Source organism: Alligator sinensis, unplaced genomic scaffold (genome assembly GCF_000455745.1).
Source record: "Alligator sinensis unplaced genomic scaffold, ASM45574v1 scaffold1059_1, whole genome shotgun sequence".
Lineage (NCBI taxonomy): Eukaryota > Metazoa > Chordata > Crocodylia > Alligatoridae > Alligator > Alligator sinensis.
In genome coordinates this window covers 137,222-149,534 of record NW_005842103.1, presented here as the reverse complement: position 1 = coordinate 149,534, position 12,313 = coordinate 137,222, and the positions used below count along the sequence as shown (strand labels likewise).

The window sequence follows — 12,313 nt, the reverse complement described above, 5'->3', positions numbered from 1 at the left end:
AGGCTGGTGGGGGCCCCCTCTCCGCACTGGGCAGCGACCCGCCGGCTGTAGTGGCCTTTGGGCCCGTTCTCCCTGCCCAGGCCTGCCTTTGCTTCGGGCTGGCCCAAACCCAGCGTGTGGCTCCCTCACGTTTGCTCTGGAGGCCGGGCCCACTCCCGCAGCGCTGGGCTGTGCCCTGTGGGACCGGTGGCCAACAAGACTGGCCTGTCCTTGCACACAGGAAAGCCACGGGAGGCGGGCCCCTCACATGGTGAACAGTGTCTTGTTTCCACTCAAATAAGCCCGTTTACATGGTCCTTGCCCGTGCTGTGACGGGTCGTGGAGAGACAGGCTGATTAAACAGACAGGGCTTCCGTCTGCAGTAGCGAAGATCTGGGTTATGTTTCCAACTGGAGTCACCTCTCTGTGGGGTGTGAGTCTTCCCTGACTTTGTCTGGGAGGGGACGGGATTACTAACATCAATCGGGACAAGAAAAGTTTGGCTCGTGGTCATCTTAGGACAGTGACCATACCATTATTTATGAAATATGAGTAGATCTTGGCAGGTCAGTGAAGGGAACCTACAGACTCCGTACCCTATTCTTTCTCAGGCCAAAGGTATTGAGGAGCTCGGGTGGGGTGGGGTGGGAAGAGATGGACTACAGTTAAAAGGGTTGGGAGTTGCTCCAGTCCATTTATAAAAAGGAGTCTCAACAGGGGTTGGGGAGAAGGTATGCTGAGGGCAAGATCCATGGGTGGAGACAGGATAAAGTCACACGGAGGAAATGTGACTGCTGCATTGGGGTAAAGGATCTGTTGTGTGACTGTCATCTTCTCCTTAGGCTGGGTTAAGAGCACAGAGGATGCCGTCGATTACTCTGATATCAGTGAGATGGCGGAAGATGAGAGCCGCAGATTCAGGCAGGCAATGGGCAACCTGCAGCCGAGTCGGAGACCAGGTGCTTGGGGTTGACTTGTTAATGATGCATTTGAAACAAACTGGCCTTGGTTGTTGTGCTTGTGATTGACAGTGGTGTGTCTGCAATATGTTATCCTGCCATTTGCTTTCCCTGCTTCAGCATCCCCTTGCAAACGGTTGGCTGTCTATCTGCCACGGCATTGGAGAGCTGTTAGCAGGAGTGAAATTTCAGTCCTTCACACATGGATTTTTCTCCAAAACAGTACCATTCAGGGCATGCCAACCAGAAAACAGTTCGGTGTCAGTTTTCCCCGATCCTGGGGTCTCCTGCAAAAGCTTATATGTAGATCTGTCTTTTAATTTGGGTTGCAAAGGCTGGGGTGCCCTGCAGGCACGGGCTTGATTCCTCCTTCTATCAGCCGAGACACCTGATCAGTCATAGGTGGGGGCCTATGTTGGACCCCCTTATATCATTTGAACCTGCCTGCTTTCCCCCACTTCTGCCTCTAGCATTCTGCTTATCTTTAAGAACAGACTGTTCAGATGACTCTTTCTTGGTTGTTTAGATGAAGATGAGGATGATTATGATGCAGATTGTGAAGATATTGATTCCAAGCTGATGCCACCACCACCACCCCCTCCAGTGCCAGTAAAGAAAGAGGAAGAGAAGGATGCAGTTGCTCCTGGTAAGTAAGGAATATCCCCTTGTCTCTAAAACTGTTGAGAAAATCGGAGTTTTGGGGGTTATAGAGCGTAACATATCAAAGGCTAATATTTCCAGGCAGTGCATTTACATTTATTTCCTGCTTGGAATCTTGTTAGAGATCCATCTAGTGCAGGGCCCAGCAAGATATGGCTCTTAATTGAGCCTATTCTGCCTACTGGAAGCCGGAGGAGGGAGGACTGTGTCCTGCACTGCTCCATTCTGCCGTGGCTGGGCTGGATCATATAGACACCTCCGCTGCCCCCCCCACCTGCGGTGGCTTTGCAATCCTGGCACTGTGGCCACCAACAAGTGAGCCCTCATGGAACAATGCATAATGCAGCGTGCTGAGTAGCTGTCCCACCAACCTGCTGCTCTAAGCCACTGCCGCACCACTAGGAAGCGAGTCTCTACAAGCCTTGGCAGGGGAGAGGAGAGGAAAGAAGGGGGCTTGGTCCCTGAGCAGCTGCCCCCAACTTTCTCAGTGTGGCTTGGCAGTGGCTCATTGGGCAGGCAGGATGGCTACTTGGCACCCCCCCACACCCCTCAGTAGCTCACCAAAACTCCTTAAGTGGTCCTCCGGCCCAAATAATTCCCCTCCTTCCCCCTCAATCTAGTGTTTTGGAATTGAAGAGGAGTCTGGCCAGGCATGTAGTGAGATGGTGCTGCCTAGGACTGGCACTTCCGTGAAATGCAGAGTAAAGTTGTCACGTTCTCAACAAGTGTTGAAAAATGAAGATTTATAAATAAGCCTTTGCCTTTGAGCTGCTTTTCCGTCTTGCTCCTTCTCTGCTGTAGGGCTGGAAGGAAAGGCTAAACTGGATGGGACTTGGTAACTGTGATACGTAGAGGCTTTGTTACTGCATGCTCTGAGATAAAGCAGCAGTGCACAGGTGGCTCTGAGGGCTGTGCTCGGGGGCAGGGGTGGAACTTTGTTGATAAGTTGCTTGCTTTCTTGTAGCATCTGAGGAAAGAGATGGCATCATTCTGCCCTCCATCATTGCTCCTTCCTCTGCTGCCTCCGAGAAGGTGGATTTTAGCAGCAGCTCTGATTCCGAGTCAGAGATGGGACCCCAAGAGGCCAGGCAGACAGAATCTAAGGAAGGCAAACTCACTCTGCCTCTCGCAGGAATCATGCAGCGGGATGCCACCAAACAATTGCCAAGCGTTACTGAGCTTTTCCCTGAATTCCGGCCAGGCAAGGTATTGTATGTAATGGGAAAGTGGTGGGAAGTGTCTGCCCTGCAGTCAGTCATGCTCGTGAATGTTGTGAATATGTGCTGGTCCAGAGGTCCTAGGCAATTTTCATAGATTTCATAGACATTAGGGCTGGAAGGGACCTCGGAAGATCATCGAGTCCAGCCCCCCACCCAAAGGGCAGGAAGTCAGCTGGGGTCATAGGATCCCAGCAAGATAAGCATCCAGTTTGCTCTTGAAGGTGTTCAACGTAGGCGCTTGAACCACCTCCGGTGGCAGGCTGTTCCAGACCTTGGGGGCTCGGACAGAAAATAAATTCTTCCTTATGTCCAGCCTGAAACGGTCTTGTAGTAGTTTATGACCGTTCGACCTAGTCGTCATCCCTTGGGGCGCTCTGGTGAACAAACATTCCCCCAGATACTGGTGGTCCCCCCTGATAAACTTGTAGGTGGCCATCAGATCACCCCTGAGCCTGCGCTTTTCCAGGCTAAAGAGCCCCAGGGCTCTCAGCCTGTCATCGTAGGGTCTGCTTCCCTGACCTCTGATCATGCGCGTGGCTCTTCTCTGGACTCTCTCAAGCTTCTCCACATCCTTTTTGAATTGTGGAGCCCAAAACTGGACGCAGTACTCCAGCTGCGGCCTCACCAAGGCCGAGTACAAGGGGAGAATGACGTCCCGGGATTTGCTTGAGATTTTGTGTGTCTGTCTTGTTTCTCCCTTACCCTGTGCAGGAGAGAAGTCACTGTGTTGTGCTTTTCCTGCTGTCTATAGGAATCTCTTAGGGAGAGTTGCATATAATTTGGGTTCTGATCTAATCTTTTGCTCTGCAATAGGTTTTTTGTGCTTTACTTTAAAAATAGTTTATGCTTGGGGAGTGACTACCTTTCTCCAGATTACAGACAAAACAGAAGTTATACTTTCTGCCCTACCTACCTGTTTGTCATTTTCTTTCCCAAATGTCTCTGCTCTTCCTCCTATGCTGCCTCTAACATGAGCAGACAGGGTTCTTTGGATGAATCTGATATCTTTTATTAGACCAACTTAAATAGTTGGAAGAAAACATTTGAAGCCAGCTTTTGGGTTTAAAAACCCTTCATCAGGCTGAGGAAGTTTCTGCAGTTGGTGTGTGCTCTTCCTGGATGGAATGAAAAGTAAAGAAGCCAGCGGCTGGGCTGGTATGAATACAAGATAGGCAGTCAGTGAAGATGTAAATTGAGGAGTCAGTGGATGAGAGAAAAGCTGGGGGTGGGGGGGGAGAAGGGGGATGAACAGTGGAGAGGTACCTGGGGAGTCAGATGTCAGGCAGGTTATAATGTGTCATAAATCTAATATCTATATTTAGTCCATGATTTTTAGTATCCAGGAGGTGGTTGAAGTGGAGTTCATAGGCTCGTCTCTGGGAAGTGTTTTGTAAGTTTCCTTTGAGGATCAGGACTGAGAGATTGGAGAGGGAATGGTTTTCTTGTGAGGAATGTGCCCCCACCGGTAACTGGGTCTTGTCTTTGATAGATTTCTAGTGTGTGTTCATTCTGGTGCGCAGTTGTTGTTTGGTCTCTCCTACGTATTTTCAATCGGGGCATTTGGTGCATTGGCTGAGAGAGATTACATTTCTGGAGGTGCACCTGTAAGATCCAGGAATGCTGATGGCTCTGTTGTGGGGTGTAGTAATTGTAGGGTTGGTAGAGATGTGTTGGCAGGTTTTGCATTTCTTGTCATGGCATGCTCTGGATCCATTCGGTGTATTCTGGGCCTGAGGAAGTTTGCTTCTGGCGATGAGGTTAGCGAGGCTTAGTGCTTGTTTGAAGGCTAGGATGGGTGGCTCTGGGAAGATCTCTTTAAGAATAGGGTCTCTTTCTAGTATGGGTTGCAGTTGGCTGAGGATTTTCCGTATGGGTTCGAGGGAGGGGTGATATGTCATGACCAGCGGTGTGCAAATAGTGGGGGGTTTTCTTCTGTACAGCAGCAATTCTTCACATGGTATCTGGGTGGCTCTTTCAAACGTGCAATCTCTCTCTCTGGAGGAGCATCCTTGCTGGGTGAAAGCCTTTTTATGGTTGGTGAGGTGGCAATCCCGGGTGTTCTTCTTAGTGCAAATTCGGTGGTATCTGAGGGCTTGGCTGTATATCGCAGCTTTTTTGGTGTGTTTAGGGTGATTGCTGGTTCTGTGCAGATATGTATGTTGGTCTGTGGGTTCCTTGTATAATGTCTGTATTTTATCATTCTGGATACTGATCATCATGTCTAAAAAGGAGATGTTGGTGCTGGAGTATTCAAGAGCTAGTCAGACGGAGGGACGGTGATTGCTGAATTTCTGATGGGATTCAATCAGAGATTGCAGGTTTTCAATCCAAATGATGATGATGTCATCAATGTATCTTAAGTATAGCAAGGGTTTGATGGTGCAGTCCTTGAGGAAGTCGTCTTCCAGGTGTCTCATAAAAAGGTTGGCATACTGTGGAGCCATTTTGGTGCCCATAGCTGTTCCCGTGGTCTGGAGGAAGTGTTGGTTATTAAAAGTGAAATTGTTGTGTGTGAGGATGAAGTGTATAAGGTCAGTAATAACTTTGGGTCTGTAATCTGAGTTGTAATCTTGCTCTTGTAGATATGTAAGGCAGGCTTGGATGCCATCCTGGTGTGGGATGTTGGTATATAAGCTGGTAATGTCCATGGTGGCTAGGAGGGTGTTGCTGGGAAGGTGGTCTATGTTTTTAAGTTTGCATAGAAAGTCTGTAGTGTCTTGGACAAAACTTGCTCTTTGGGTGACAAGCGGTTTTAGGATTGATTTAATGAAACCTGATATTTCCTCGGTTAGGGTCCCATGGTTGGATATGATAGGTCTGCCAGGGTTCTCTTGTTTGTGGATTTTAGGGAGCATGTAAAAAGTCCCTGGGTTAGGTAGTAGGGGGGGATCAAGGTCTGTAGTTTTTCTAGTAGTCCTGATGGAAAAGATTTGATAGTGTTGTTGAGTTTCATGATGAAAAGGGGAGTAGGATCTTCTTGTAGTTCTCTGTAGTAGGTGGTGTCAGAGAGTTGTCTGTTGGCTTCCTTTATGTAGTCTTCACAGTTTAGGATGACTATGGTGCCTCCTTTATTTGCTGGTTTTATTACTATTTCTTGGTTAGATCCTAGAGATTCTATGGCCTTTCTGGTAGAGAGAGGTTGTTATGGTGGCGTGTGTTGTTGATTATTTCATTGTTCATTCTTTCACTGGTAGTCAACGTAGCGGTCAAGGTTAGGGTTTTGGCCGCTGTGGGGTGTCCGATCTGATGTTTTTTGGGGGGTTTTGGGGGTTGATCTTTTCCTCAATGTTGTCAATAGACGAGTTGTTATTGGGAGTGGATTCAGTTTGGTCGTGGAACTATTCCTTGAGGCAGAGGCATTGGAAGAATTCTTCTAGTTCTCCACATTGAAGTATTTTATTAGGGTATTTTTCTGGACAGAAATTTAGGCATTTAGAAAGGACTGATTTTTCAGTTTTGGTAAGTGCGTGTGTGGAGAGATTGATATTTGGGGGTTGGTCATTGCTTTCACTTTCATCAAGTCTGAGGTTGGAGTGTTGTGAGGTGTTGGTGTTGTTCCTCTGATAGTTGTTTTGTGGCTAGGGAAGTTGTTCTTGGAGTAATTTGTTCTATTTCTTCTTTTTATGTTGGATGAATGTTGTAGAAAAACTTTTGTAGTCTCTGTATCCATTGTATATTATTAGGGAAGATGTCTGGATTTCTGTCTTAAGTTGTAGTATGTGGTGATTTTCCTTCCTGAGTTGGTCTCTAACATGGGAATTCTATACCCAAACTCACTTATGTGATCCATGCTCTTAATTTGTTTAGTTCACCCTCAGCTCAGTGCTGCAGTGACACGCACAAGAAATTGGATGATTAGCAGCAGATAGGTTAAAGGGAAGATATTGAAATACCAATCATACTAAACAAATGGCAACTTTTTTTGTCTGGCATCTTTAAACTGTGAGCTCCTCAACTTTGTCACCTTTTTGTATAGTGCCTAATCCTATTTGGGGCTGCTGGCTACTATTCCAAACTATTCCAAACATTTATTAATAGGAGTGATGAGATGGAAGCAAATGATTTAATCTCTTTCTGAGGGGTTGTTGTAAGAAGCTTTTTAAAAATTCCATATTAGAGGCTCAGAAAATGGTACCCTTTAAGAGTAGTGGTATACAGGTGGCCAAATAAAACTCCTATATGGTTTGGCAGCAAAGTTAAGGAGGCCATTCAGAACAAAAAGGCATCCTCCCAAAAATAGAAGGCATGCCCAAATAGGGAACACAGGAAAGCTCCCAAATTCTGGCAGGTCAAGTGTAAAAGTGAAATGAGGCAGGCCAATAAAGAATTGGAGGAGTGTCTAGCAAATATGCTAAAGGTAATAATAATAACTTTTTAAAATTCATCAGAAGCAGGCAGTCAGCTGGAGAATCAGTGGAACTATTAGATGATCTGGGTGTAAAAGGTACACTCACAAATGATAAGTAGTATAGCAGAGAAGCTAAATGAATTCTTTGCATCAGTGTTTACTACAGAAGGCACCTGGGAAATTCCCATGCCAAATCAATCCTTTCTGGTAGATGGGTCTCAAGAGGTAGACCACATTGAAGTAACAACAAGGGAAGTTTTGGTTTAAGTCAATAACCCGTATGCTAATAAGTCACCAGGACAACATGGCATTTGCAGGTTCTGAAGGAACTTGCAGGTGAAGTTGCAAAATTGCTTACAATAATATGTAACCTATCATTACAAACGGCCTCTGCACCAGAGAATGGGTAGGTTGCCAACATAACACCCATCCTCAAAAAGGGCTCCAGAGGCAATCCTGGGATCTACAGACCAGTGAATCTCACTTCCATCCTTGGTAAGTTACTAGAATCTATAATAAAGAATAACATCAGTAGTCACACGGACAAACAGGATGTGTTGAGGAAGTCAGCATGTTTTTCATAAAGAGAAACCATCCCTCACCAATCTGCTGGAGTCTTCTGGGGGTGTCAACAAGCACATGGACAAGGGGGATCCAGCTGGCAGTATTATTTGGATGTTCAAAAAAGCATTTGACAAGATCCCTCACCAAAGGCTTTTGAAACAAATTTCAATGCCACGGGGCTGGAGGGAAGATTCTTTTGTGGACTGAGAACTGATTAAAAGGTAGGAAGCAAAGGGAAGGGCACGGTGGTCACTTTTCAGGATGGAAGGAAGTAAAAAAGAGGGGTCCCACATGGCTCTTTGCTGGGGTATTGAATAGGAAATGCATCAGTCTACAGATCTCTGGTCTGATGTTCTCCCTGTATAGCAGTGGTTACCAACCAGTGGATCTTGATCTACCAGTAGATCTCGGAGCCTCTTGAAGTCGATCCGAGGCTGGGGTGGGGTGCTGAGTGCCTGGGTGCATGCACACGTGTGCCCCGCCCCCAGCCCAGCAGGTCAGTCTGTGGGGGAGGAAAGGGGTGGGGGCTAGATCGAGGTCCCCGCAGTGAGGGAGGAAGTGGGCCCTGCCCTCCCCCGCCCCTTCCCTCACGGATTTACCTACTGGGGAGGCACGCCCCCAAATAATTTTTTCTCTCTCTGCCTCAATCTGGCCCCCCTACTTCCCTCCCCACAGACTTACCTGCTGGGTATGGGAGGGGAGTGGTGACGGCCTACGGTAGATCTTGGCTTGCTTTTAAATGCCAAAGGTGATCTCCTACTTAAAGGTTGGAGACCACTGCTGTATAGCATCCACTTCTTCCACTGTTAGAGAGAAAATACTGGACTAGATAGACCATTTGTTTGGCCCAGTATGGCAGTGCTTCTGTTCTTATATTTCCGGTGCTTGCTAATCTTCTGTAAGCTCTGCGGGCCAGAAGGAACACCTAACGCACAACCCCGCTGTGGTGAAAATAAAAATAACTGTCCATTCTAGTTTTAAATGTGCCAAGAAACTGGTATTCTTTCGTTAATATTGAGAAGTCTGTTGCCCAGCCTCAGACAAATTGCTGGCAGGAAGATGTTTCTTCCAGATTCAAGATGAAATTCTTCCTTTCTCAATCTTATCCCTGTTGCCCCTAGTTATATTGGAGGATTATTGGAGTTATTTTGGAGGATTGAGCCAAAAGAAATCTCATGAGATTCAACAAGGACAAGCGTAAAGTCCCGCACTTAGGACAGAACAATCCCATGGGACTGGCTGAGGGCTGACTGGCTGGGCAGCAGCTCTGCAGAAAAGGTCCTGGGGGTGACGGTGGACAAGAAGCTGGATATGAGTCAACAGTGTGCCCTTGCTGCCAAGATGGCTAATGGTGTTTTGGGCTGCGTTGCTAGGAGTGTTGCCAGTAGATAGAGGGAAGTGATGCTTCCTTTCTATTCAGCACTGGTGAGGAGTACTGTGTCCAGTTTTGGGACCCCTACTACAAAAAGGATGTGGACAAGTTGAAGACAGTCCAGTGGAGGGCAGTGAAAATAGTTCAGGGGCTAGGGCACATGATTTGTGTGGGGAGGCTGAGGGACCTGGGCCTATTTAGTCTGGAGAAGAGAAGACCGAGGTGGGATTTGATAGCAGCCTTCAACTCCCTGCAGGGGGGCTGCAAAGGGGATGGAGCTGGGCTGTTCTCAGTGGGGGCAGGTGACAGGGCAAAGCGCAATGAGCTCAAGTTGCAGCAAGGGAGTTTTAGGTTGGCTATTAGGAAAAACTTTCTCGTGAGGAGGGTGGTGAAGCAGTGGAACAGGTTAGCTAGAGAGGTGTTGAAATTTCTATCCTTGGAGGTTTTTAAGGTCTGGCTCAACAAAGCTCTGGCTGGGATGATGTAACTGGGGCTGGTCCTGCTTTGAGCAGAGGGGGTTGGACTAGATGTGACCTCCTGAGGTCCCTTCCAATCCTCATTTTCTATGATTCTGTGTGTTAACAGTAGTGCTCAGTAACGGCTGAAGCTGTAACAAAGGCTGCCAGATTCTTCCATCGATGACTCCTTTTTCAGTTGTTTACACCTTTGCCCATGTCAAGGACTTGGGGGTCGTGATTGACCACAAGATGAATACGAGCTGCCAGTGTGATGTTGCAGCTGGTAAAGTGAGCAAAACTCTGGCTTGCATCCACAGATGCTTCTCAAGCAAATCCCAGGATGTCATCCTCCCACTGTACTTGGCCTTGGTGAGGCTGCAGCTCGAGTACTGCGTCCAGTTTTGGGCTCCACCATTTTAAAAGGGTGTGAAGAAGCTTGAGAGAGTCCAGAGGAGCCACGCGCATGATCAGAGGGCAAGAAAACAGGCCTTGTGATGAGAGGCTGAGAGCTATGGGACTCTTCAGCCTGGAAAAGCGCAGGCTCAGGGGGGACCTGGTGGCTGCCTACAAGTATATAAGGGGTGTACATCAGGACCTGGGGGAATGCCTGTTCACCAGAGCACCCCAAGAGATGACAAGGTCAAAACTCCTCCAAGACCGTTTCAGGCTGGAAATAAGGAAGAATTTCTTTACTTTCTGAGCACCCAAGGCCTGGAACAGACTGCCTCCAGAGGTGGTGCAAGCACCTACTCTGGACTCGTTTTAAGAGACGTTTGGACGTTTACCTTGGTGGGATCCTTTGACCCCAGCTGACTTCCTGCCCCTGGGGCAGGGGGCTGGACTCGATGGTCTCCCGAGGTCCCTTCCAGCCCTAATGTCTATGAAATCTAGATGAACAGTCACATAATGTCTGTGCAAGAAGGATCAAAGTTAAAGTAGAATGGAGAACATGAATTCCATCACTCCATGGTTATGGCTAGATTTTAAAACTTTACTTAAAGACAGAAAACATTAGTCTTAAATAATTCAGCATCCTCTTTGGTTTTTACTTGCTTTAAATATTTCTGGATTCTGGTGTGTCTGATATTACTGTCCCCTCCTAGCAGTTGCTTAGAATGGTTTTGACTATATACCGTATAAGTTGTAGAGTTCCCATGTCTGTCGTTTCTTCCATCCTTCTAAATCCCTCCAGTTGGTTAGTGCCTTTCTAGTAAGAGGTTGCTTGGAATGAAGACAACCTTTTCCAGTTGTTGGTGGGCCCTTGCTCTGTCAAAATAGCTGTGTTTTTCTTTTGTTGATGGTTTGCAGGTATCGGATTTGTAGAGTGAAATCTTTTTGAGGATTAAATTAAGATACAGCCAAGTCGCACTAGATTCAAGAAAAAAGTCACACTAAGATCCTGTGCTCGACCATGCTGCCCCCGTGCATGAATAACTCCTGCTTACGTTGTTAGAGACTTGTGGCTTACTCCTGTGACCCTTCTGTTTTCCTAGGTGCTACGTTTCCTTCGCCTCTTTGGCCCTGGGAAGAATGTTCCATCCGTTTGGCGTAGTGCCCGCCGGAAACGCAAGAAGAAGCACCGGGAGCTAACTCAAGAAGTACAGGTCCAGGAGGGTGAAGCCACGGCTGAGGCAGGAGCGGAAGGAAAGTCACCCTGGGAATATGAGTTTGCTCCTCCTCCTCCTCCTGAGCAGTGCCTTTCAGATGATGAGGTGGGGAGTCTGAAATCTAGGAAGGGCCTGACTAGCAAATGGAGCGCTCTTCACCCCATAGGTGACCCCCACCCCCTCGACCCCAAGAGCATCTGGGTGAAAGCTGGCTTGGTTTCCATTTTCTATTGTGCAGGGGCCCTGTGTTCATTCTGTTAGGCAAGAGGCAGTATTTTGCCTTTTATGGTATGGGGATTCCTTGTATTGCTGGTGGCCTTATGCCGGCATTCTCTGCGGCAGCACTTAAGGTTGAAAAGGTTTTTGTGGGAAATGCTTCATGGAGAAAAAGACCGAGAACTTGCAAGAAATGCCTCTTGTTACCAGCTCTGGCAACAGTGGCCAATGGATTCCCTTTTCTCACGCTGCTCTAGATCACTATGATGGCACCCGTGGAGTCCAAGTTTTCCCAGTCAACAGGAGATATAGACAAAGTGACTGATACGAAGCCCAGGGTGGCTGAATGGCGGTATGGGCCTGCCCAGCTCTGGTATGACATGTTGGGGATCCCAGAGGATGGCAGTGGGTTTGACTATGGTTTCAAACTAAAAGACAGAAAGAAGGACCAGGAGACTAAAGGACAGGGTGATGACCAGGTGAGAGGTGCATATGCTTGGGATGAGGGGCTAGCTGGCAAATGGTGGTGGTCAGTCATGTTGGAGAAGGCATGGGGTGAAGGTGTTGTGGAGCACGGTAGCAAAGAGAAGAAGCTGCAGTGGATGGATGACTAAGGCTGGGAGACAGCTTAGTGGAGGAAGGGTAGTGGGGAGCAGGGTGCACTGTAGAGTGGGGTGGGGGTGAAGGGATCACACCGTGGAGGAAATGGGGAGTTAGATTCTTTCTTTTAGTCCTGGAACATTGGGGATGTTGGCTTGGGGTCTGAGGTCCTCGTTTTTCATCTGCAGGATGCAGGGTTGATGTTGGAGAAGGATGACCTACTGGCTGATGAGCACTTCCTCATGGTGACACAGCTGCAGTGGGAGGATGATGTGATCTGGAACGGGGAGGACGTCAAGCACAAAGGGACTAAGACACAGCGAGCAAGCC

At 47.7% G+C, this 12,313-nt stretch overlaps 1 protein-coding gene across 1 annotated transcript in view; it reads left to right on the top strand.

The window, feature by feature from the left end:
- The first annotated feature begins 661 nt into the window (after positions 1-661).
- Positions 662-12,313, top strand: part of TAF1 (TATA-box binding protein associated factor 1) — a 63,373-nt gene continuing 51,721 nt past the window's right edge. The window contains 7 exon segments of the mRNA XM_025205046.1: positions 662-938; positions 1,465-1,584; positions 2,563-2,804; positions 11,054-11,272; positions 11,641-11,862; positions 12,172-12,310; position 12,313. The exon segment at position 12,313 is cut by the window's right edge and continues 59 nt beyond it. Of these exon segments, the coding sequence (XP_025060831.1) occupies positions 872-938; positions 1,465-1,584; positions 2,563-2,804; positions 11,054-11,272; positions 11,641-11,862; positions 12,172-12,310; position 12,313 (1,010 nt within the window). The 5' untranslated portion in view covers positions 662-871.